The sequence below is a fragment of the Ilyonectria robusta genome (assembly GCF_021365365.1).
Source record: "Ilyonectria robusta strain PMI_751 chromosome Unknown BGZ61scaffold_2, whole genome shotgun sequence".
Taxonomy (NCBI): Eukaryota; Fungi; Ascomycota; class Sordariomycetes; order Hypocreales; family Nectriaceae; genus Ilyonectria; species Ilyonectria robusta.
The window spans coordinates 3,213,699-3,237,821 of record NW_025764436.1 but is presented as its reverse complement, the minus strand read 5'-3'; the positions used below and the strand labels follow the sequence as shown (position 1 = coordinate 3,237,821).

The 24,123-nt window shown below is 49.6% G+C and overlaps 7 protein-coding genes across 7 annotated transcripts; 4 read left to right on the top strand and 3 right to left on the bottom strand.

Annotated features, from left to right (window-relative positions):
• Window positions 1-577: 577 nt before the first annotated feature.
• BGZ61DRAFT_442043 (uncharacterized protein) lies at window positions 578-1,406 on the bottom strand. Its single transcript, XM_046244671.1, has one exon. It carries the CDS (start codon window positions 1,287-1,289, stop codon window positions 816-818), a length of 474 nt encoding a protein of 157 aa, XP_046111258.1. The 5' UTR covers window positions 1,290-1,406; the 3' UTR covers window positions 578-815.
• A 999-nt stretch (window positions 1,407-2,405) lies between these two features.
• BGZ61DRAFT_381263 (uncharacterized protein) lies at window positions 2,406-6,365 on the top strand. Its single transcript, XM_046242643.1, has 9 exons — window positions 2,406-2,883; window positions 2,947-3,405; window positions 3,472-3,598; window positions 3,746-3,813; window positions 3,878-4,619; window positions 4,672-4,725; window positions 4,792-5,452; window positions 5,503-5,691; window positions 5,743-6,365. Exons 1-9 carry the CDS (start codon window positions 2,528-2,530, stop codon window positions 5,883-5,885), a joined length of 2,799 nt encoding a protein of 932 aa, XP_046111257.1. The 5' UTR covers window positions 2,406-2,527; the 3' UTR covers window positions 5,886-6,365.
• A 1,741-nt stretch (window positions 6,366-8,106) lies between these two features.
• Window positions 8,107-11,657, top strand: BGZ61DRAFT_554375 (calcium-transporting ATPase; the record flags this gene model as incomplete). The annotated part of the gene is made up of 5 exons (XM_046255582.1): window positions 8,107-8,358; window positions 8,410-9,295; window positions 9,350-10,508; window positions 10,560-10,857; window positions 10,933-11,657. 5 exons carry the CDS (start codon window positions 8,110-8,112, stop codon window positions 11,539-11,541), a joined length of 3,201 nt encoding a protein of 1,066 aa, XP_046111256.1. The 3' UTR covers window positions 11,542-11,657.
• Window positions 11,658-11,851: 194 nt separating this feature from the next.
• BGZ61DRAFT_442036 (salicylate hydroxylase) lies at window positions 11,852-13,293 on the top strand. The gene has a single exon (XM_046244670.1). It carries the CDS (start codon window positions 11,993-11,995, stop codon window positions 13,244-13,246), a length of 1,254 nt encoding a protein of 417 aa, XP_046111255.1. The 5' UTR covers window positions 11,852-11,992; the 3' UTR covers window positions 13,247-13,293.
• Window positions 13,294-16,083: 2,790 nt separating this feature from the next.
• Window positions 16,084-18,093, top strand: BGZ61DRAFT_527409 (uncharacterized protein; the record flags this gene model as incomplete). The annotated part of the gene is made up of 4 exons (XM_046253105.1): window positions 16,084-16,468; window positions 16,524-16,881; window positions 17,111-17,718; window positions 17,771-18,093. 4 exons carry the CDS (start codon window positions 16,084-16,086, stop codon window positions 18,091-18,093), a joined length of 1,674 nt encoding a protein of 557 aa, XP_046111254.1.
• A 1,611-nt stretch (window positions 18,094-19,704) lies between these two features.
• Window positions 19,705-22,809, bottom strand: BGZ61DRAFT_442035 (uncharacterized protein). The gene is made up of 2 exons (XM_046244669.1): window positions 22,187-22,809; window positions 19,705-22,123 (listed from the first exon to the last, which is right to left on the bottom strand). The coding sequence occupies exons 1-2, from the start codon at window positions 22,636-22,638 to the stop codon at window positions 19,831-19,833; spliced, it is 2,745 nt and encodes a 914-aa protein (XP_046111253.1). The 5' UTR covers window positions 22,639-22,809; the 3' UTR covers window positions 19,705-19,830.
• Window positions 22,810-23,152: 343 nt separating this feature from the next.
• BGZ61DRAFT_442034 (uncharacterized protein) lies at window positions 23,153-23,798 on the bottom strand. The gene has a single exon (XM_046244668.1). It carries the CDS (start codon window positions 23,642-23,644, stop codon window positions 23,399-23,401), a length of 246 nt encoding a protein of 81 aa, XP_046111252.1. The 5' UTR covers window positions 23,645-23,798; the 3' UTR covers window positions 23,153-23,398.
• Window positions 23,799-24,123: the final 325 nt, after the last annotated feature.

Here is a 24,123-nt window from a genome sequence, read left to right as displayed (position 1 = left end):
AATCGATTTTATCAAGTTCCGACTTCCTGCCTCTCTCAACCGGCGTAACAGATAAAATAGCAAAAAGAGTCAACTTCTGTTCTGTAAATAAAATCCAGAATTAGTCACTAAGGCAATAAGTTGGCCTAATACCTAAGTATTTACCACAGTAAATAAAACTATTATTTGTATTTATCGCAAACGAACTCAACTGATTGAAAAATCGGTTGCATTGAAAACAGAAATATCAAGCAAATAGCGTACCGCAATGAATTGGAGCACAGGTTTTCATGTTAGCGTTGGCCGTGGGACTCCAGGCAATGAATACTACGATTTACGAGGTCTGTCGCGTTGTCAACTACTGTCCCCAGGATATTGGTTACGACGGATACGGCGATTCTCGTTTCTTCAAGGTGAGATACTAGGTTTTCTCATCAGCTTGGTGCTGTACTGATGTCGTTTCAAGGTAAACTTCACGTCTCTCCAGAATCATGGCACGATCGAGTTGGGACAACATGCGGGAACGACCAATCCTCACGAAATGAGCAAGTGTATCGGATTTTTAGTCAAGTTTGTTTATTTTCGCTATCGACGCGCCGTATGATGTGGTTCTGGCGCCTGGCGAGAGATACTACCATCTCCTTCAGTTGGTTGTCCCTCCAGAACGATGAGCAGAGAAGTCACCAGACTCAATGGGAAGCATGATCATGGCGAAAATCCTCGCCAAGTATGGAATGGCCAGCATGGCCAGAGCAATAAACTGCATTTGGTGTAAAGCTACCAAGCGACGTGGTGCAAGTAACGGCCCCGTGGTCTTGGCGGGGGCAGATGGCGTATCATTCTTCTCCAACAAACTCCATCCCTTCAAAAAGGTCGATCCAGTCCTCCAGCCTCTCCTTAACAAAAGTCTCCAAATCCCATGGTTCACTTGACACGATATCCGGCTCCCCATTCCAGAGGTACATGTCGGCCTCGAGCGTCTCGCATGGTTCGCCTGACGGGCCTAGGATCTCGACGGAGACTTGTGTGGGTTGATATGTTTCGCCCTCGAAATCGTCGAGTTTCCTTCGCTGCGACGTCGTATCCAGCGTGATCAAATAACCGTCAACTGAAGACTGGGGGTCATGTTTGATTGCCGCGGGGTAATCCCGATTGTGGAGTGAGAATCGTTTGTAGCCGTAGACTCTGGCTGGGCGAGCGAGCGAGGAGATGCTTTTGGCGTTGGAGGCGTCGCCGGTCAAGGCCCAGGCCAAGAGTGGCATGGCACACAAGGTGCCGTAAACAAAGAGTGGCCTTGGTTGATCTGCCATCTTTCACAAACCAGAACGTGTTGGACTTTCAGGATTGACTGGTAAATTGTGGTGTTCTCGGAAATCATTCAAGGGCGAAGTTTTCGAGGTGTTGTGAGGTCAACGACGTGATGTGAGGTCACAACCTTGAGGGAAGCCTTCAACAAATGTGACAATAGCACCCTGAGGAACACAAATTTCTGCATCGCCACGCAAACCTTACGTCATCTACTTATTGAGCTCTGTTCAATTTGAACTTCTGCTTCTCAGAAATTTGGCAGTCATAATGTTTATGACTTTGCCCCCCCCTCCTATTTTACCCCTATCAAGCATCTTGGAGCCCCCGAGTGAAGCCAGCCGCATTTCGGACTCTCAATTAATCTGCTTCAATCTTTTCGTAGACTACAGATCTTCTGCAAGCGTGGACTAACGTAGCAAATGGATGGTGCTTGAGAAGCGCGTGCTTCTCATCGCCGTTAAATGCCTTGCGGGTCTCTCCAATTTCTTTCTCGGTAAGTTCAATGTCAGATATGGCGGGTGTGGGCTCCATTGACAAGTTCTTTGAAGTTCTCAGTGCTCAAGTCTAGGCAGGTCTTCCCGCGAAACGAATTGATGACTATGAATGAAACGCGACGGTGTTCGTTAGATGCCTTCTAATCTGGAATTCAGAAATAGCCAGGAGAATATTGCGGCTGAATTTAACCATGACATCAATAGAGAGTTACGTGAAATGTCATAGTTACGTGAATCACACTTTGCATTCGAAGCTTACACCACCATACTGTCTTTATGACAGAAGACAATTATATTCAACTTTTACCTAATCCTGAAGAGATGACTTGACTGGTATCGAAGCCGGGCCGACCTATTCGAACCTACTGGATAACATTCGATCCACGGTCACTCCAAAACGAGCACCTCCGCGCTGCCCTGGAGTCTCCACTATCCTCCACCCGTTGCGGAGAATCTTGTCGCATCTCCAATGTCACGTCGAATCCTTTTTAGGCAGCAAACTGCAACGCTGGGGTTTTGGGCGCGATTAGTCGACATCCCAATACACCCTCGTCTCGAGGGATAGCGCCATTTGCCCCCGGCCTCGCAGTAGATCATCATGGGCTCTCTCACGTGCTGTAAAGGCACACCTCTTGCACCAGGTTGTGGTTATAGAATAAGAGTGACACAATGGCTTCTTTACAACCTATATTGCCTCCATCGAGATCGACCGATCTGATCATATAATCAATCAACCTTACAGCACAATGGCTTCGACACAATTTCGTTTGCTGAGGGGCAAGACCGCTTGTATCACTGGCGGCACGACTGGCATTGGTCGGGCAATCACCCTGGAGTACCTCCGTCAAGGAGCCAATGTGGCAGTCAACCATCTCGGTCTTGCAAAGGACGAGCAACTCAAGAAAAGCTTGATTAAGGAGGCAGAGGACATCAGAAGCCAGGGCACGAAGGACTCCCCAGCCGGCGAGCTAATTGAGATTGCCGGCGATACCACGAACCCAGAAACAGGGCGGCAGCTTGTCGAAAGTGCTGTGAAGAAATGGGGGTCCCTGGACATTTTCGTTGCCAATGCCGGAATATTCAAGGCGGCTGAATTCCTCACGTAAGTGGCCGCTCCCCTGCAATCGCCCCATGAATGGTCGAGATGCTGACATCAAACATCCAGGCTCGACAAGGAGCTCTTTGACCGGACAATGCAAGTCAACGTGAACGGCGCATTCTATTCGTGCCAAGCAGCAGCTCAGCAGATGGTGAAGCAAGGAAACGGCGGCGCCATCATTGGGATTTCTTCCATCAGTGCTCTGGTTGGAGGAGGTCTACAGACGCATTATACACCCACAAAGGCCGCCGTCTCGTCCATGATCCAGTCGATGGCTATTTCGCTGGCAAAGCACAAGATCAGATGCAATGCTTTGTTGCCAGGTACGATCCATACGCAACTCGCGGAGGAGGATATGCAAAACGAGGTGAAGCGCAAGTATCTAGAACACCGCATCCCGATGGGTCGCGTGGGCAAGCCGCAGGACTTGGCAGGCCCCGCGGTGTTTCTCGCCAGCGAGCAGCTGAGCGGATACATGACGGGATCACAGGTGCTGGTAGACGGCGGCATGTTTGTTCATTTGCAGTGAGCACTACTCACAGGGTGCTATTTTATAGAGTAATAAAAACGATCCAGAAGTCGGAATGGAAGCCGATGGTTTTGTGACTTCCGACTCCCCGCAATGTTCTCATTTCCCCGCTACAAGTCGCACCCACACTTTCGGCACCTCCGCCGCCACTCCGGGCACGGAACTCTCGCGCTCCGCAGCGAGTCCTCTGTATTGTGACCTCGAGCCATATCGTCACCGCCCCTAGCTTGATTTACCTCCCAGAGTCACCGTCTCACTCCTGGAATTGACTGATAAGACCCAGTCGATGACGCGGGGCCCATCCCAACCCCGTAATCGGCTATGTCTTCCCCGGAGCCGCCTGGCCGGCAGTACACCCGAGGCCGCTTGTCCCGCGGACGTGGCCTGCGAAACACAACAGGATGGTGAGTCTTGCATGGGACCGCCATGCCCTGCTGTTTTCTTTGGATTAGAGGCTGACTTCTCTAGCCTCAACTGTCGCCGTCGCCATGTGAAATGCGACGAAGGCAAACCTGCATGCCGCGCATGTGTCAAAATCGGCCAGAACTGTGTTTACCCGCGTGTCCCCAGCAATACAGCCCATCGTCGAGGTGCTAGCTCCTCCGGCTCGGGTGAAACAAAGGGAGCCCATGAAGAGTCTGGTTCAACTCCCTGGTCACAATCCCCAATCACAACCCAGGATCACGATCATGTCCAGAACGCGGACGCATCCAATTCACTAACCCACGCCAATGATGACCATCAGTTAATGCATGTCGATATTCCCACAAACCAAAATGGGCAACCCCGAGAAGAGCAAGAGGCAATACATGCTGTTGTAACTTCGCGAGACGGTGCAGCTACATCAACCGCTTCTTCCTCGGCCGCCAACATCGAAAACGCCACAGCAATTTGGGTTGACCTCCTACTAAAAGATGCTGCAGCACAGAATGTTGACATCGGGGACCTAAATTTCGATTCAGAGACTCTCAATATATTTGGGAACTCGGTCATACAATCACCAGCGGAGTCACATTCTGCCAATACACAACTCCAACCACATGATCAAAGCTCCCCTCCAACTAAGAACCCCTACTTGCTCGACCGGATACCCCCTCCCCTGCAAAGCCAGCGCTTCGAAAAGCAAGCCTGGCACTCCGATCTCCCGCTTCAGATATCATCCGAGGAACTATTGGTTTTCCAGAATTTCGTGCGAAACATCAGCCTCTGGGTAAGTGCCGTCAAGGCGCTGATAATTATATATACTGACACCAGCTGTGTAGATGGACCTGTTTGATCCCAAGAGGCCATTCGCTACTCATGTACCACATCTGGCAGTATGTGACCATGCATCCTTCTTTCGTCTAATTCTGGATACTGACACTTCGATTCGCATTATTTAGAGACATAATGTCGGGTTAATGAACGCAGTCTTGGCACTCTCGGTGCGCCATCTATCTTTAACCACCGACGCAACTGGAGTACCTCGGCGCGACCCGAATGATGCCTTACGGTACTATGCCAAGACCCTCCATTACATTCAAGAAGCCATGCATTTCGACACCTATAAGACAAGCCTGGAGCTGCTTTCCACCTCTTCGATCGTGTCGGCGTACGAGATGCTGGACGGCTCAGGACCAGATTGGGGCAGGCACCTCAAAGGAGTCTTCTGGATCCAGCGTTCCCAAGTCATCCACGGGGACTCAAATGGCCTGCAGCAAGCCGTGTGGTGGGCTTGGCTCTGTCAGGACGTCTGGGCAGCATTTCGAGAAAACCGCCGGCCTTACACATTCTGGCGGCCAACAAGGACGCTGGATGAGCTTGACCCCTACGAACTCTCTGCCCGTTCTGCCTACTTCTTTGCCCAAGTAGTAGGCTTCTGTTCTCGAGAGGAGATGGAGTTAGCTAAATCTGATATCCTAGGTAGAAGATCTCGAGCAGAGGTTCTGTGGGAAAATCTGGAGGAGTGGAAAGGATATTTGACCGCAGAATTTGAGCCACTCCCATGGCCGAGCTCCCCCGATGACCCATTCGATCCAATATGGATCAACCCGCCAGCATTTGGTAGGTTTGCAGACCCAACACCCCGAGTTGACATTGTTGACCTGAATAAGCTGTTGCCATCCAACTCTACTATTGTTCACGTATATTACTGCTTTTAAATCGACCGCAGTTCGGAGGGCTTGAACTGTACGCCCAACAACGCACGACGTTGATGGGCTACATCAAGAAGGTCTGTGGGATAGCCATGACGCTCACGGACTACCCGTCGAGTGTGATGTGCTCGCAGTGCCTGTTCATCGGTGAGTTATATTCTCCCCATGCCATCACTACCAAACCTTAATAGAGAATAGCTGGCCTCCCAATCGAAGGTAGACGCCAGCGAAATTGCGTCTTGGATTTGCTCGAAAATTGTAGAAAGCGATCGGGATGGCCAGTCAAGTCGTTGGGCGAAGAACTCAAAGTTCGATGGGATAAGTTTGGGGACGGAGGATAATATACTGGTCTGTTTGGACCAGTATTAGAGCTCGTCAAAATGGCGTGGTAAATGGTCCTTACCGTTATCCTCCCTACTAATCGACAGCAGTCCTACCCCGCACCATGAATCTGCACGTATCTACTAGTCTGGCATGGAATAGAGATGATTTATCCTCGATCGTGATTGTCGTAGCGAAGAGCGAGGCGAATCAGGAACTTCTAGTGGGGACAAGTGTCGTCTCGAGGGTCTAGCGAATGGGAGTCATGACTCCCCCAAGAGGAGCAAGCATTGCATGAAAGGGCGGCACGCGAGAACCAAAGATGAAGTACCTGGAGAAACGGAGTCCTCGTCCCAGGGGATAGCACGACAACCGCCTCCTCGTCACATTTACGGTGGCCCTCAGGAAGCGGAAACCCCCTGTATTTTTGTTAGCTTGGTACCATTTGCAGGGCGATGAACTCAACAGCGAATTCACAATAAACCTGAGTACATGGCTAGATCACGGTGTTATATATTCAGTTGCTGGATCTCTTTTTTAGAGCTTCTGAAGGGTTGATTCAGTGATGAGAGAGATCGAAGGCCATTCACCGAAGAAAGAGCATCGCACCCTCAAGGTGAAACTTCACTGCAATCGTTTTGTTTCAATCTTTATCTTTTTCAGTAAGTTCAATGCTAGATATGGTGTAACAAAGACCTATTGCGAAGCTCAATCGGGGCGGATACCACTGGCCATCATTTCTCATGCAAATATCGACTTCCAGCTCGTTACAAGGCTCATCTTTGCCTTTCTTATCACCAAACCCCCACGAACTTCATGAACGGTCCTAGTCTATCCGCACCGGCCATGTCACTCCATTTCTTTATCAGGCGTTTCAAAGCTGCCTTGAACTAGGATAATTCTAGGCTGGGACGCAATGTGATATTATACGGCAACCATCTTCCATTTGTACACCGCCTCGCCAGCTAATGCCAATCTTGCGATAGCGCCTCGATTTGTTGTCTCTAAAGTGCGGCTAGAGACTGGCCTTGTGCAAGGCGTAGTGGCGGTGATTTTGGATGACGTACCTCGATATGTAAGATAACGCAACATGGCAATGTTTCTTAAGCGTACTTATGCAGACTGGGGAAGCCAGCCCCCGGAAGTTGATTCCCACGTCTGCTGTGTCGATGAGATTTTGATTGGTAATGTCGGCAGTTGGGTTCAATGGGAGATAGTGACGTGCTCAAAGCAAGATGAGCGGGCGTAATGGACTCTAGTGCTGATACAACCGACCTTTTCAGCTTCGAAGATAGGCCAGAGAAGCTGGATGCTGCATGCAAGATGCAGCACAAGCCATGTGTTTGGGAGTCTACACCCTCGCCGTCGTCGAATGCCAAATTAGGCAATTCTCGATCATTCGGTCATACGAATCTTTGGTGTATTCTAGGTTAGATACGCTAGGCCTGATGCGGTAGCTAACGCCGGTAATGCAGACTCGTACTCGGTGAGCCCTTCTCGAGGTCCTTTCCGCGGCAGTGCAGATGCTCCATCAGTTAATTGATTGCAAATCACATGAAACGTGTCTTTTATTCCCAATAATGACAAGCCTCTCATTGTCAAGGGCTTATTGTGTTCTGTCAAATTACAAAGTGCTCTCCCCAGACAGAGTGGAACTTCAAACGGGGAGACTAGCACCAGACAGGAGAAAATAGCCGGAATGGATACAGGCACGATCGATCGTGGAAAGAAAGCTAAACCTTTGCTATGGAACTACTCCAAAGCATATTCAGCCGGTGAAATTTGCTGTTGCAGGTTAGTGTAGCTGCTGTGACGTATGGGTTCTGGTCATCTCTCGTTGATCAGTTCTAACCTTACGTAGTAGAAACTGCCAGACTATCTGGGTATGATTGGATGTGAAGCACTCTGTACTCGCTCTTTCTGAAGGTACTCTACCTCGGTACGTAATGAATGGTTGAATCGCCCACACAGCAAGACTCTTGGCTGCCATACGTGGAATGGTGGAAATGGTCGGCTTGAGTTCCGACATTTGTCAAAATATCATGGCAGAGGCAATGGGGAACCAATCCATCCTTTCCAGAATCACACACGCTGGTCCACACTGTATGAGTCTGTCTTTCTGTGCCCAACATGTATAAAATAAGCTCTCCCGCTCTAGCATCTCGATGATTTAAGCATATCAAACATATTTGCAGTTGACTGCTAAAATATTCACAGGCAGCCTGGCCTGGAGCGAGTTTCACCATGTCCAAATCAATTCAGAGCAATGGCTATCACATCTCTGGACAGTCAAATGTGCCAATCTCCCGCCCAGCTCATGCTTTATCGGCAGAGCAGGTTACGGAGGAACTCCAAACAAACGCGGTGACCGGTCTGAGCCCTGAGGAAGCGATTGGACGCCTGGCCAAGTATGACTCCAACGAGCTCGAAAAGGAAAAGGGCGTCCAGCCACTTCAGATCTTCATCGCCCAGATCGTTAACGCCATGACACTGGTGAGAAAAAAAAACCCAACACTTCCGCCTGTGCCATGCTTATGCCTATAGATTCTCCTTCTTGCCTTTGCCGCCAGTTTCGCCATTCAGGCGTGGATTGAGGGCGGGGTGTTGGCCGCCCTCATCTTGATTAATATCGTCATCGGATTCTTGCAAGACTTGCAAGCTGCGCGGACCATCGCCTCACTGGAATCACTGAACTCACCTACGGCTCGAGTCATCCGGGCGGGCGAAAGTCAAGTCACAAATGTCGCTGACCTAGTCCCCGGTGACATCCTAGACCTCAAAACCGGCGACGTTGTCCCCGCCGACGCCCGGCTCCTGGACTCTGTCAATCTTGAAGTCGACGAAGCGCTTCTCACCGGCGAATCCCTACCTGTTCGCAAGGATCCTGAGCTAGCATACGACGAGGATGACATTGGCCCTGGCGACAGACTCAATGTCGTCTTCAGCTCTACGACTATCACCAAAGGCCGAGGCCGAGCTGTTGTGTTTGCGACCGGGATGTACACAGAAATCGGAGCCATTGCTGCTGCATTGAGGGTAGAGGATGGCAAAAAGAGCGTCCTCAAGCGAGACGAGAATGGAAAGGCCTCGATTGGCGCTTATATTATCTTCTCGTGTCTTCAGGTATGGGAATTTTGGGGAAGATTTCTTGGTCTCACAGTCGGAACACCCCTGCAGCGGAAGCTATCTCGCCTGTTCCTTTACATCTTCGCCTTTGCCATCATCTGCACCCTCATCGTCCTAGGCGCAAACAATTTTCAGGGACGCCGAGACGTTATCATCTACGGTGTCGCAACTGCTCTTGGCACGCTCCCAGTCACGCTCATCCTGGTTCTCACTATCACTATGGCGGCGGGAACTAAGGTGATGGTGCAACGACATGTCCTTGTCAGAAATATGAGGAGCTTGGAGGCCTTGGGAGGTGTAACAAGTATGTATTCTGTCCAGATGTTGATCAAAAACTGCAACTAACCACTCTGCATAGCTATCTGCTCCGACAAAACCGGTACTCTAACTCAAGGAAAGATGGTGATGAGAATGGCATGGCTGCCAGGCCACGGGACCTACCAAATCGATACATCCAACGACCCATACAACCCAGAGGCTGGGTCTGTTAAATTCACCCACGCCGAGCCCAAAGGCATGGAAACAGAGAAGCAGGAGGTGTCATCGGTTGATGCCAGCGAGGAAGCTCAGAAAAGCTCCTCTTTCCAGCGTTATCTTGAAGTCGCCTCTTTTGCCAACTTGGCAACAATACGGAAAGCTGATGGCGAAAAGATGGAAGGCTCAAGCGAATGGATTGCTCATGGCGACCCTACTGAGATTGCCATCCGAGTCTTCGTGGAGCGGTTTGGACAACGTTCACTGTCAAACAGCGATGACTGGAAACAACTTGCCGAATTCCCTTTCGATTCCTCCGTCAAGAAGATGTCCGTTCTCTGCCAAGACAGCGTGTCAAGAACCGTACATGTTTTCACCAAGGGTGCTGTTGAGCGTGTAATTGGTAGCTGCTCAACCATTAGCACCTCCACAGATGCCCTTGCTCCTATCACGGCACAGTCCACTGAACAAATTCTGGAAAATATGGAAGCCCTTGCTCGCCAAGGTCTGCGCGTCCTTGCGTTGGCCAGTCGGTCCGGTGTCCGATCAGTTTCCGAGGCCGAAATAAAGGCTGGAATCATCAAGCGCGACGAATTCGAACACGATCTTGTCTTCCGCGGTCTCGTCGGTATCTATGATCCTCCGCGTCCAGAGTCGAGGCCGAGCGTCTTCAAGTGTCACCAAGCTGGTATCAGCGTGCATATGTTGACTGGCGATCACCCAGAAACGGCGCGCGCTATCGCCAAGGAGGTTGGTATACTGCCATCCCGAATGGACCTTCTTAGACAGGATGTTGCGAAAATCCTCGTCATGACGGCACACGACTTTGACCGATTGACGGATGATGAAGTGGATCAACTTCCGCAACTGCCTCTCGTCGTAGCCCGGTGCGCCCCGAATACAAAGGTCAGGATGATTGATGCTCTGCATCGACGTGGCCAGTATGTTGCTATGACAGGCGATGGAGTTAATGACTCCCCGAGCTTGAAGCGTGCCGATGTAGGTATTGCCATGGGATTGGCTGGATCCGATGTTGCCAAAAGGTGAGAATTAATGCCTGATTTTGTCATTTTATCTAGCTAACCGCGTGGTAGTGCTTCGGATATTGTGCTCACAGACGACAACTTTGCCTCAATCCTCAATGCTGTAGAAGAGGGACGACGCATCTTTGACAACGTACAGAAGTTCATGCTCCATGTTCTCGCCGCCAACACAGGGTTCGTCACGACGCTTCTAGTAGGTCTGGCCTATAAAGACTCTCAAGGAATCTCCATCTTCCAGGTTACGCCTATTGAGATTTTGTTCATGTTATTGGTTGCTGGCGCGTTTACGGAAACCGGTCTGGGCTTTGAGTCTGCAACACCAGACATTTTGAACCGACCGCCTCAGAGTGTGAGTTGTCACCCAGCTGAGCCCCCAGAGATGGGCCTTTAGTGATGCAAAAATTGCTAATATTACCTCGTATAGCTTAAATATGGCGTCTTCACCCCCGAATTCCTGGCTGATCTTTTCGCCTACGGCATTCTCATGGCCGTCTGTCTTCTGAGCAGTTTTGCAATCGTCTTATTCGGTATGAATGATGGCCATCTCGGAAGCGACTGCAACATCAAGTACTCAGAATCTTGCAATGCCGTATTCCGCGCCCGCACTACGTGCTTCTCAAGCATGATGTGGATTTTCCTCCTCTTCGGCTGGGAGCTTGTCGACGCAAGACGCTCCTTCTTGGATGGTGCCTTCACCGACACGAAGGCATGGGCATTCAGGCTTTGGCGCAACAAGTTCTTGTTCTGGTCTGTCGTCATCGGATTCGTCAGCATCATCCCTACGATCTATATCCCAGTTCTGAACCACAGGGTGTTCTTGCACTACAATATCGACCGTGAATGGGGAATCGTCGTTGCCGTGACGATGCTGTTCTTTGCCGGTGCAGAATTGTGGAAATGGGTGAAGCGAGTGTACTTGAGAAGGAAGAACTTGATGAACCACAAAGATGAAGGGTCTGGCGAAGAGGAGTTGGAGGCGAGAGTATTTGAGCAGTTCTACCAGTCCGACTTTGGTAGCGATAGCACATGTTAGAAGGAAGGCCAACGGGAGTAGCGCGAGAAACGCACAGAGTTTGAACGATACAAATTAGCGATAAATAATCCCCCTCCATTTAATATACCATGACTAGAAAACGCCTTAACAGGTATCAGAAAGCAGATGTGATGAGATGAATCTGGATCCGGAGGCAATGCAAAGCTCGGTCTCGGTCGGAACCGAAAACAAACCGGCGCTAGTCCGTAAGAGGCTAAAGCATACCGACTGACCGAGCACCCGGCGGACTCCCCGCATGCGACGGAGAGTAGAAACCGCCGGCCTCTTGTCTCGGCAGCCTTGAAGTGTCAGCACCGGCCGGATCCTTTGCCCGCCGCGTGTCCTCAAAGTCATATAAAGACAGAGAGATGGGACGGAGTCATTACTGGAACATTAGATATATCCCTACTCACAATTTTAAACCTACACACTCACTCAACAAACACACAAAATGCCGTTTCAACCACGGATTGCTATTGTCGGCAGCGGCCCCTCCGGCTTGGCACTCGGCCTGCTGTTGCGGCAACACGGCACCCAAACCACGATTTACGAGCTGCGAACCAAATTGACGACACAAGAGCTCGCTAAACCATCCGGTATGCTGGATCTTCACGAAGAGTCCGGACTAAAGGTGATGCGCGAGTGCGGCCTATGGGACGACTTCCAGGCTTCTATTGGCGACTGCTCTGAGGCTTGCCGTGTTCTTGATCCTCAGGGAAATGTGCTGCACACCGACAACGGCGAGCTTTCGACTCGCCCGGAAATTTCGCGACACGCATTGACTGGTATTCTTTTGAAGAAGGTCCCCTCGGATGGCATCAAGTGGGATCATAAGATCACAGATGTACGAGAGGCCCGCAATGCGACTACTGGAGCGACCGAGATCACGCTCGACCTCGGCGCCAATGGCACCGCAACCTACGACTTTGTCGTCGGCGCCGACGGTGCATGGTCCCGCGTGCGCAAGCTGCTTACGGACGTCAAGCCTTCCTACACCGGCGCACAGTATGTGACGGCGACATTGAGAAACGCATCAACCAATTTCCCACATCTGGCCGAGCTGAGCGGCACGGGCGCGCTCGCAGCACTCGGCGGCGGGAATGGAATCATGACGCACCGCGGCCCGCAGGACTCTATCAGAGTGTACGCAGGTGTGAGCACACCGCACGAGAACTGGGCTGAGGCGGTGGGCGTACAGGGCAAGCCGGCGGCTGAGGTCAAGACGGTGTTGCTGAGCGATGACAAGATCTTTGGCAAGTGGGCGCCTGAACTGAAGGACCTGTTCTCCACAGCCTGCGACGAAGACACCAAGGACAACGGAGGCCCGGCCGACATTCTGCCTCTGTATATGCTCCCCATCGGCCACAGCTGGGAGCACCGAACGGGCGCAACCCTTATCGGCGACGCAGCTCACCTGATGACACCATGGGCAGGCGAAGGCGTCAATCTGGCGCTGTGGGATTCGCTGGACCTGGCGCACGCCCTGGGAGGAGTGTCCGAGGCCGAGGATGCAGCCGCATGGCAGGCAGGGCTCGAGCCGCGCATACGCAAGTTTGAGGAGACGATGCTGGAGCGGGCGAAAGAGAAGGCAGAGGAGACTGCTAAGAACCAGAAGATGTTTCTATCTGAAAATGGCGGACAAGCGATGGCGGACATGTTTAAGATGTACGAGGCCATGGCGGCTGGTGGCGGCCCGCTGCCTTAGGGCCATTCAAGTGGAAGGAAGGGTTCATAACATAGAGACTAGATTAGTAGATAGAAATTGTATGTAATAAATAGCTAAATTTGCCTCCCAAGTACCCGATTGCCAGTCGATGGGCTTTTATTAAGTATGTCTTTGGTGGTTCGTCCAGTTAATTGTCAAATCCCTGGCCCTTGTGTCTACCTAGTAAGTGTTCAATGGATCCAACCCCACTATTGCGACCCATCATCGAACCCCCTTCTCAGCGCCAGCGTAAGTTCTTGAGGCGCGTGAGCTCTGGATGTTCTTGATCGGCATAATAAATTATTCAAATACCAAGCTTGCATACGCTGAGAGACTTCTGTTCTGGACCCCTGGAGTATTTCACATGACGAACCAGCTTCTGGGTTCGCTGTACGAACCTCAGCTACTGGTATTGTATTGAAAATGTTTTACGCCGTGCAATTCCTTTTAAAAGGCGGAAGGGCGTCTAATAACTAGCTGATTACCGCTGTAAAGGCCGGCTAAAGCAAGAACATAGGAAAAGGCTAGCTCTTTAGAAAATAGGGTCGGGTTATTATATCTCGCAGATGGTAAACATGAGTAAGGGGTGTTGACCTCAGCTAAGGCCCTGATCCGCAAAGTCGTTCGTCGTTCGTCGCTCGTCAGTCGCTCGTCAGTCGCTCGTCAGTCGCTCGTCGGTCGCTCGTCGGTCGCTCGTCGATCGCTCGTCGATTGCTCGTCGCTAATTGTGCAGATAAGCCTAGCCCCCTGGAGCCGGCCCCAATAGGCGCTGTAACAGGGCCCCTATAGCTGTAACAGCAAGCTCTATATAAATTAACTCTTTCAAATAATATTTAAAGAAATAAATAATATATATATAAACTACTATCTATTATATATATAATAATAGTATTTTATTTTATATATACTTATTCTATTTTATTATTATATATTTTATAGCTAACAACTAATAACTAATATTTACCAATACCTCCAGACTACTATACTAAAATTGCGATTTCTTTTACCTGAGAGTGGATTTTTTCAAGGGCTTGACGCAGCAGCTAAGCCTAATATAGTTGGATTAGAAACATCAGATTGAGAAACTCTTCATAACTCAGCGTCCGACTGTCGTCACTGCCCAAACTTTTCTCGCATGTGGAGCGCTCGAGGTCGTGAGCACCCGGATAATGCTGGCTGCCAATAAGCATTGGATCCTGCCTCTTGGTTTGCTGGGGCGATACGGGAAACGCAGAGACAAGGGAGTGTACTGTAGAAGATGAGGATTAGGCGAAACTTGGGGGATAATTGCGCGTCAATTTGAATCTTTCAAGTTCCAGGAATGAAAAAAAGAAAAAAGAAAAGAGCAGGAACAAAAAAGCGAAGCGGATAAGCCAGAGTTTGAATTGAGGGGTGGGGGAGAAGAAAGGCCAGCCTTATTAGTCTCCTCTCTGTCGTGGTCCACATTCACTTTTCACCAATTCATACCAAAGCACTTTCGAAGCTTCTGAAAATGATGTAATATATTTAGAGCGCAGCGCGCATAGTGCGCAGGCATTGAGGAAGAAAGCTCGGCCGAAAATTCTTGGAGTTACCCCAACAAATGCAGCGGCTGGGATGGCACAACAGCCGTTGGAGCTACTTTGTTGCTGGTGGGAGATGCATCGGTGCAACCACACCCAAGAGCCAGAAGAGGCTGTCGCCAGCAGCAAAATAGAGAGAAAAAGAAAGCTCCTAAGTGCTTGACAGCCCCATCAGACTATTTAAGTAGATGGAAACTGGTATGGTTTTCTGTCGGCTGTGACGGAGAGTACGGAGAATCCAGTAATGCCAAGCTAGGAAGTGACCAGCGTGTGTGGAACGGGCAACAGGGACCAGAACACCCAACAACCGACCTAAAAGCCAGAGAGCTATTACTCGTAACATAGTTTGAAAAATTTATTCACTAACGGATGCGATTGGCTGAGGCGTCAATACTAACCATTGAACAATAATGATGCTCGCTGATAAACGTGGACCGTCCATCTCGATGTACCCAAAAACCGCATCGCCAGGCTCCAACACTGACTAATTATGCTGAAAGAATAGCTCAAAGGCAAAGCGGAGCTCCCTGCTAAGCTCAGCCCGCCATGCGGGATGACTCGGTCTCGGCAAAAGCAAAGAGTAAGACCAAGCCTGGTATCCCCATTACCCAATAATCCTTGACACACCAGGGAGGGAATCACTTTTGTATCAAGAAATGGAAGTGTTGCTGTTGACGTGTCCTGAAAATATATGTATTATTTTCTTCCCCTTACAGACTTAGGAGAGTCGGAACCTGCTCTCAATGTCCAAGTTTGGACACATAATTAAGATACGGTCCTGGCACACATAACCGAAAGGCCATGAGGAAGTCTCGCCCTCCCTGAGACGCCACCTTAAGTAGCATCAGACAACGGCATATTCTTGTGGAATCAAGTGGCGTCGTCGGTGAGGATGGTATCTATTTGATAGGTGCACATTGCGGTTGTGCCGCGCCAGCCTGCCTTTGCCGACGGCTATGCGGATCTCCTCTGTAATCTCATTGATCTGTCAACGCATCCCTGTTACAGCTGAAGTATGTCAGACGGTCTTGGCGGTCGGCGAGTACTGCCCTCAACCTGATGGTAGGTTGATAGCTTCTCAGGAAGCACCAGATGCCAATAATAGCAGCGGCATGCCCAACAATAGCAACCGGCACAAGACTAATGCGCCAATGGCGGTATCTAGTTAGACTCACTCCTGAGACATGCTTACAGCCCCTTTTTTCATTTCTTTTCCACAGCCTGATTTCTTTTTGCACAAACCCCACCAAGAACCTGAGCTTTCACAATTTGCCAATGAGTACTGTGCGAGACTCGTTCCACTACCCTGCCATCCAAATTCGACAACTATTTGAGCTTATCCAGCGAAAATGCGAGACGTCACTGCTGAACAAGAAGAGACTTCGCATGCTTGCGACTGCGGAGAAGCTCCAGATCTATCTCCAAGCTGCATTCGATCACTTTGCCAAAGACTTGACAACACCATTTGATCTTATCAAGGAAGCGCTGAAACACAGCCCTGTTCCCAGGGGATTTGGCGGAAACATTCTAACGCTGCCTTTGCTCATGCAAGAGAACTCTGCCACCCCGGCTCACTTTGGCACTGCTGGAACTTTCACTGACATGGCACCTATCCTTGCGTCTTGTTTTCATCTAGACTCAGTCCGGCAGAACCTTTTAGGTAACGCCTCATTCGCAACGTCGACCAATGACACTTGCTAACAAGAACAAACCAGGAACAACAGAGCGTCTTTTGAACGATGTATATGCCGAGTTCTGTGAATACGCTGTCAAGCAGTTCTCTGATCTATACTTGCCTTGTAGCTTTGAGAACTCACGTGGCAGATGCTGCAACAAACGGCTCGGCCACAGTCCCAAAGGCCATCAGAACGATCTTGGCAAGCAACTCGCCCCTGGGAGCTACGAGTCGGCTTTTCAGCCCCACGAGTTCCAAGCAGAATGGCTGAACTTGATATGGAAATATCTTCAGCGGATGGAGGCGAAATTTGATGATCAGAGCCACACACACGCACATATATCCAGTGCTGATATTGCCTCTTCTTTGCACCGCGACGAAATCAACGAATTTTATAAGTTTGCTGGAGGGGCCGAAAATTTCCTAAGTCACGAAATCTGCTTCTCATGCCTTAGAGAAATACCTGAGCATGCCCTGATTCATACTATCAATATGATGCTGAATTTGCTTAGATATGCCGTATCGGTTTCATAGAGCACCGGACCCAAGCACGGACATCAAGGCTTGGGAGGCGTTAGGCATCCTCGCTTCAACATGATACCGAAGACTTTACTAACCAGAACTCAGAGCAAGAGCCACCTCTGCAGCACTGCCTTTCTTCAAGCCATACGAGAAGCCCGAGACGAAGGACATATATCTTGACGGCGCCCTATATCACAACTGTCCCGTCTGGGTGGCTCATCACGAGAAAAGGTTGATTTGGCCAGATGAAAGTGGAGACTTGCCTGACTTGCTTCTTTCTGTCGGTACAGGCTGCCACCGTGAGGGCGTGAGAATGGGCGAGACAGTTCCTTCTCCGTCTATTCGCAAAGCTAAAGCAGGAAAATCGCCCCTGCTTTCTCAACTATATCAAACGGGGTCAGACAGGCTCGGCGATATCCTCAACTGCAGCCGTATCTGGGAGAACTTTTTGACAGAGAATGCGCAGCTCAACAGCAGATTGAACCCAAGTGGAACGCAACGCCACGTGAGGATCAATCCCGACCTCGGTGCAAGTGTGCCTAGACTCGACGATGTTTCAGCGATTGAGGATGTCGAGCGCAGTGTGAACAGGTACTTTCATCAACATCAAGATTTGGTAAAGCAAACAGCGCACAGGCTCATTGCCAGTACCTTTTTCTTCCAAACAGAGCCAGATTTGATCAAGGTCATTGGGAGCGAGTTTCATTGCCAAGGTTAGCAATCTTAGGAACTATGGGAAAGTGAGATGCTGACGGAAACATTTAGGACGCATTCTCTGCAGATTTATGAACCGATCAATCGAGCTCAAATCTCTTGGGAGATTTCTCCAAACTTGCGTCAGTGGGGACTTTGAACCTTACTTCATTATCCAGGAAGGTGGTTATTCGTATAATGATGTCAAGTTTCCCTGTCCGAGAGTATCATACACAACATGTGTCTCAAGGGAAGTTTTGAACTGGGTGCCATCGAATTTCGAGCACACAGAGAGCCTTCTCTCATTCGCATCTCACTTTGTCTCCATGATAGCCCATATACTAGCGCTACCGATGCCCTTCTCCCCATTAGCGGCTTTCCACGAGAAGTGGTGAGTGAGAACAGAAATCCAGGTATGTTTGAAGCCTACACTCTCCCAGTCAGTCGCTGCAAAAATGACACCAGGCGGAAAGAAACAACAAACACATTATATTACTTGATTGAGTGGACTATCCAGCAGGAGATCTGAGGCTAACAGTGTGATAAGGGCGTCCAAAGAGCTCGATATCAAGCGGTCTCAACAGAGATTTAAGTGGCAAGCAGAGGTTTCGTCATGTTGGGAAGAACCACTTTACCCACAATGAGGGGTACAGCACAGTCTCTGTGACTTCTAGTATGCGGAACCAAGTAGGTGCTTTCTCTGAGGCCATGCCTGGAGGTATGTCTGCAGACGCCAGTTATTACTCGTCGGCACCTGGAACGGAAGCTATCCATGAGCTAGAGGGTTAGGTAGACCAGAGAAGAGCGGCCTCAACAGTGAGATCACAAATTCAGGTTATTTGACAGCATTCACTCAAAATCAAGCAGACTAGCCAGAATTGCCGACACATCAGAGTCTCGTCCACGATCTAGTGTTGAGTTATCTCACTCGCGCACGGCTACAGGAGGTTAAATGGCCGCACTGCTCCTTAAGAGCCTATTTTGTCTGAGCTTCAAAGTAAGGTATCTTTTATTGTCGAGAATCTCGCCTGGGTACCCAGCTTCCCTTGTCTAGAGTGCATGTATACTCGTATTTCTCAATCCACGTCAACCGCCCGGGTCCTTGGCTGACCTCTTCATCTCTTATCAACTGCAGCTAACCATGCCTAACCTGTGCATCTCTGAGGACCCTTGAGCCTAAATTTTCTCAAACCCACTCCACCCAAGCGTCATATATTCTCGCTTTGAACTGCAATAATGCCTACTGGACCTTTTCACAACGCCCTGAGTAAACATCAAACTTGGAGGGCCGGGAACACAACATCCTCGAATAGAGGAAGTCAGTACCAGTTAAGTTGGATGCTACTATTGATTCGATTTATACACTGGACGTGCCCAAACGCCACGGTGATGGCTTGGCTCCTTTTATGATATTGGACAAGCCTCAGCTTGAGGCCGTCGACTCAGTGACCCTGAACCACTTTAGCTCTTATCTTTAGGGTCACTCTACGCTATAGCAGAGGCAAAACGTCCTCCACCCATTTCGTCCACGGCAATTGAGATGATTATAACAAAGATAGCCCTCGCCGCCATTTCCACGACCGTGGGCACAGCCACTAGCATGTGCTCGAAGTTCAAGTTTTCAGACTGCTTCGCAACAGATCATGCGCCACAACCATCGTGACATCGGATGTATCCCCCGTTGAGAAAAGCTGCTCCGATTAGCCCCAACGTTTCAGCTTAATCCCTACTACAGGGAGCACCACTGAGGCATTTGAGAACATAGGAAACCGTTTAGGTGATCGACTGGTAAAAATGTGGCCGTGTGTCAACCGGAACAAGTTGGCACTTGGCCGAAGCCCGTGGTCCTTGAATTCTGTGCCTCTTTCTCGCCGACCTTTTTCAGTGCTTAACGGCCAAAACAACAAACTGATTCAAATCTTCTTCGAATTTGAAGGAGGCGTGGGACGCAGCATCTTACACCTGTCACCCAGGATATGGAATAACTACGAATTTGAAAGATCAACCGTGGACGCAATACCAGTACCCCACCACCATATGTAGAATTATTGGGTTTAGATGTATCCTTTAAATCACAAAGACTCAGTACGCCAGGGTGATATTAACGTATTCCAACCTAAAATAAGGGCCATTCACCAACGCCGGTATTTTGGTTTCCCCTTTACTGTAAAATCCTTTGCATCATATTTCAAGAGCAGTCTCTCAATAATCCGTACACCCTCGATCCTTGAATGGGACTCTAATGCACTATCCACTTCCATATCCATCAACTTACGTACAATATAGAGAGGGCTGCTTCCACCAAGGAAGGTCAAGTAAGATAAATGACTGTCGTCATCCCATTCATTGTTGTCGGCATCGCCAGCATCGTTTGGATCAGCATGCGATTCTAGCAAGAGTCTGACGGCCACAACATCGACCCTCGCAGCAGCGATTTGCAATGGTGTTACTTGACAGGATCTGGGCCGAGGGCTCGCCCCATTTCGAAGAAGTCTTAGGATAAGACATTCAGAGCCCAAGCCGTATAATCGTTCAATTTTGTGGAGGTGATTGCCGATGTGTAAATGCAAAAGCCGGGTACAATTGACTCCGTCGCCAAATCGGTTATAAAGCAGTTGAAAAGGCTGCCTGTCTCCAGACGGACAGCATGCAAAGAGTTCAACAATTGTACCTTTGAATTTCCAGTCAATGTAAGCGTTCTCCCAATGGGACCATGCAAACATGGAAACTTGCAGCGTGGCTTCTGTTGACGCCTTACTGACAGACGGGAAAAGCTCTTGCGCTAGTTGAATAAGTCCACTGTGAAGCAAATTAATCAACATTGCGATCTGAAAATCTCCATGATAGTTGCTCCAATCAATGTCAGAGAACAACGTCTGCCAGCCGTTAACCCTGTATGCAACAGGGGAACGTGTGCCGGCCAATGTTTTCAGCGTGGCGACCAAGGCTTTGTAATGAGGCTTTGAAAAATCTAAGAACTCAAGTGCCAGCCCATACTGAACACATCTAGACTGGGTATGTAATGCTCTGGTTGCCGAGAGTTGACAATACTCTTCCAGACCAATTCGTGAGCTTCTGGCGTTGCCGATGGCTCTGGTTGATTGTTCTACGCCAAGAGGGTAACGGAAGATGACGTCGTAGATATTCGCATATGATTCATCTCGCCCGATTTTGAAGAACAATGCAAATGGACCTGTGTTTCGGTCTGACTCAAGAAACTCGCGAACAGTGTAGTGTGCAAGAGTAACACCAGTCTCAACTTCGCCATCAAAGTCAATCTCAGTGTATGATAGTAGGCAGCCACATGTTTCTTTTAACGTATTGGCGTCGATGAAGTGTTGTCCCTGATTGGTATTTGACTTATGCTGGTCCGTAGAGGAGTAGATGTAGGAATCTAGAAGTATTGCAATAGTAGGTGATCCGTGGTAATAATCGCTCCATAGAAGGGTGTGGAAACAAAGCCAGTGCAGGGCATGTTTGACTAGATCACGATCTTCCGTATCAATAAGTGAGAATATTCGTTCATAGCTTTCGTCTAATCCCTCTGGAAGATTCTGTAGTGAAGCTTTGATCTTGTCCTCGTGGCGAAGTCGTCTCAAGATGTCGAGCTGGCATACAGCCCAACGAAACATTCCTTTGGCTCCTTTGGAAAGTGAATCTTCGACATCGTCCTGCAGCTGCCGCGGCCAACGTTGGAATCGAGGTTCGGCTCGTATCCGTCTACTTATGTAAACCTTAATGTCTGCTTCCACAAGCGGATTGGACATTGAGATTGGGTCGGATATTTTGGCCATTGTGGTCTCGATATTCGTCTCCTCGCGGCTTGTGACTAGCAGCTGGATCTTTTGAAACCGCTGATCGGTCATCAGATCCTGGATGACTTTGAGCAAGTTTTCTCGAGGGCGACTTTCGTCGACCGCGTCAATGATGGTAAAGATGGTGCCCTGGCCGGACAATACGGCATGGAGGATGTCGAGGAGTTCCGATAGGCTTAACTCTTGGCCGCGTTTAAATGACGCGTATGCTTTCTCGGGGACGCCTTGCGTTTGCCGACATAACTGACTAATGAGCCATCGAAGGAATGGAACGGCCTCATCCTGGTTGCGTCCATGGTGACAATAATAATAGACGCACTCGGATTTTGGACCATCCCCACTTCGGCCCATGAGACGAACTTGCTCAATAAGATAAGAAGCAAGAACCGTCTTACCAGAACCTGGAATTCCATGAATCCAAATACACCTTGTCTTCAAGTTGACCCAGTCAATCCATTTCTGAGAGCGCAGGACCCAGGCGCCCGTTTCATTCTCGTACAGAGACTTCGCAGCATTATGTGCAGGTGATGGGTTAGTATGCTCAAGCCACTGGCAAAATTCTCTACCATTCGATTCAAACAGAGTATTCTTGATAGTCTGGACTTCTTGACTGGTGGTGATATTAGTTGATGACACTCAACAGCGGCGCCGGCAAATTATGCCTCATACTTACAGCAAAGAACCTCCAATAGCCATGCTGATAGTCGATTTGAACCGCATGAGGTCATCCAGTAACCTTTGGACTGCTTTTTCTTTCAATGGCCATGCAAGAGCGTCTAGTGCCGATAGCAGCGCCTTTTTGCTCTTTCCGCTGCTGTTCGAAGGGGGTGTAGTTGGATTGGGGAGCAAGGCGTTCAAAGATTCGATGGCTTTCTTGCAACCTTGGACAGGTCCATCAGCGCCTTCAAGATGCGAAATAATGGAAGCGTCCTGTGCATCATCTCGTCTCAAAAACTGTAGCCCTTGAAGTACGACCTCTAGGGACTTAATTTCGACGAAAATGACGCGGAGTTGTCTGGGATAATCTCCGACGCTATCCATGTATGACTTGCATACTTGAGCGATTCGAGTAGCTAGCTGAATGATGACAGTAACGTCTGTGGATATCGAAAGGGCTTCCATCATGAAAGGCCCCTTTCGACTAGGAACCAGCGTGAGAGTTAGCAACCGTGCAAGGTTTGAAGAGGAAGAGGACGTTTCGCGGCCCAACGTCTGGCTTCTGAGTGCAGCCGTAAGATGGTCCGTGCGCGTCCTGGTAAGTTAGACACCAAGCCTCATGTCTAAATTGGGAGCGCGACAGGTTGGAAGAACTACCGTGATAGAGGTGGTCTTGTACTGGCCAGCGCTGAATATAACCCCGCACCAAATCCCTGTGTACTACAACATACACCACTGAAATGGCCCGGAGAAAAATGGGAGACCACTAGCAGGACGAGGCGAAGCAAAGCCTGATCAGGCAGATTCGAGGGCTGAATCGCAGATAAGCTAATCAGGCAGTAATGTGATCATCGCCACAGCCCCAACACAGCCGGCTCGCCTTGCTCGGATATTTGAGCACGTGTGCATTCACTCGTTAGTAAACTGTGCTATTCCTATGATATCTTGATTCAAGAATAATGATTGTTTCGTTGTGCATCGTTGGGGGTGTTAGGCCCTCGTCTACATCCTCTCGCAATGGGTTTTTGCACAATAACAGGCCGTCTTATTTGGCCGATATGTGAGATCACAATCATCAATTATCACCGAGCCAGGCCAAGGAACCTTCTGGCTCGCATTACAACATCACAACTCTAAGCTTTCGGCTTCTTCAAAGGCCCAAATCACCTCTCTCTAGCCAGCCGCGGTGTTCTCTCTATTAATTGGAACCGCAGCGTTAGTCTGGAGACTACCATTGGATGGTCAATGTGAGAGCTCTTGTCCTAAGATTTATTACTAAACAGGACAGTAGACATGAACCGCCGGAGAGAATGATGGGCTCGGTTTTGTATTCTTTGGACCTCGATGCTTGATAATAGACGACGTGGAATGGGATACAAATCGGTCTCAATGCGAGGGTATTTACATACATATTTGCGGATTCCATGCTACGAACATCTTGTCTATAGTGACTGCCAGTGAAAGCCCTCAGCATTATAGAGGAGCTGGACTGAAAGTGGAGATGAGTGGATTACGCAGTGGATCAACACCGAAGTCCAGGTTATTTGGATGAGAACCTTAACGTGAAAGTGTTGTGCATTGAATGATGCACTGATTCATAGCTTCAATTGAAACGCGCCATGGTGACAGGATGGAGGTCCCGCAGGATCTCCCTCAGCAGGCGGGAAGATAGCCGCGGTCAAGATAGCCAGCGCCGAGGACCGAAAGCGCGGTCTCGAGCTCATGTGGGGCCGCCCAACGAAGCTCGAGCAGATGGTAAAAGTCGAGCCACCCCGACGAGCCGACTGGACTGTTTTCGAAACGGCGAAGTCGGAGCCGATACTCGCAATGCCACTCTAACCACCCCATATCAGAGTCCCATAATCTGCCGATGTGTCATTCAACTGCCAGATTCGGTGGCAATGAGGCGAATCGGCGGCTCCGTTGCCTCGCCGGTTGTGGATCCGCTTACAC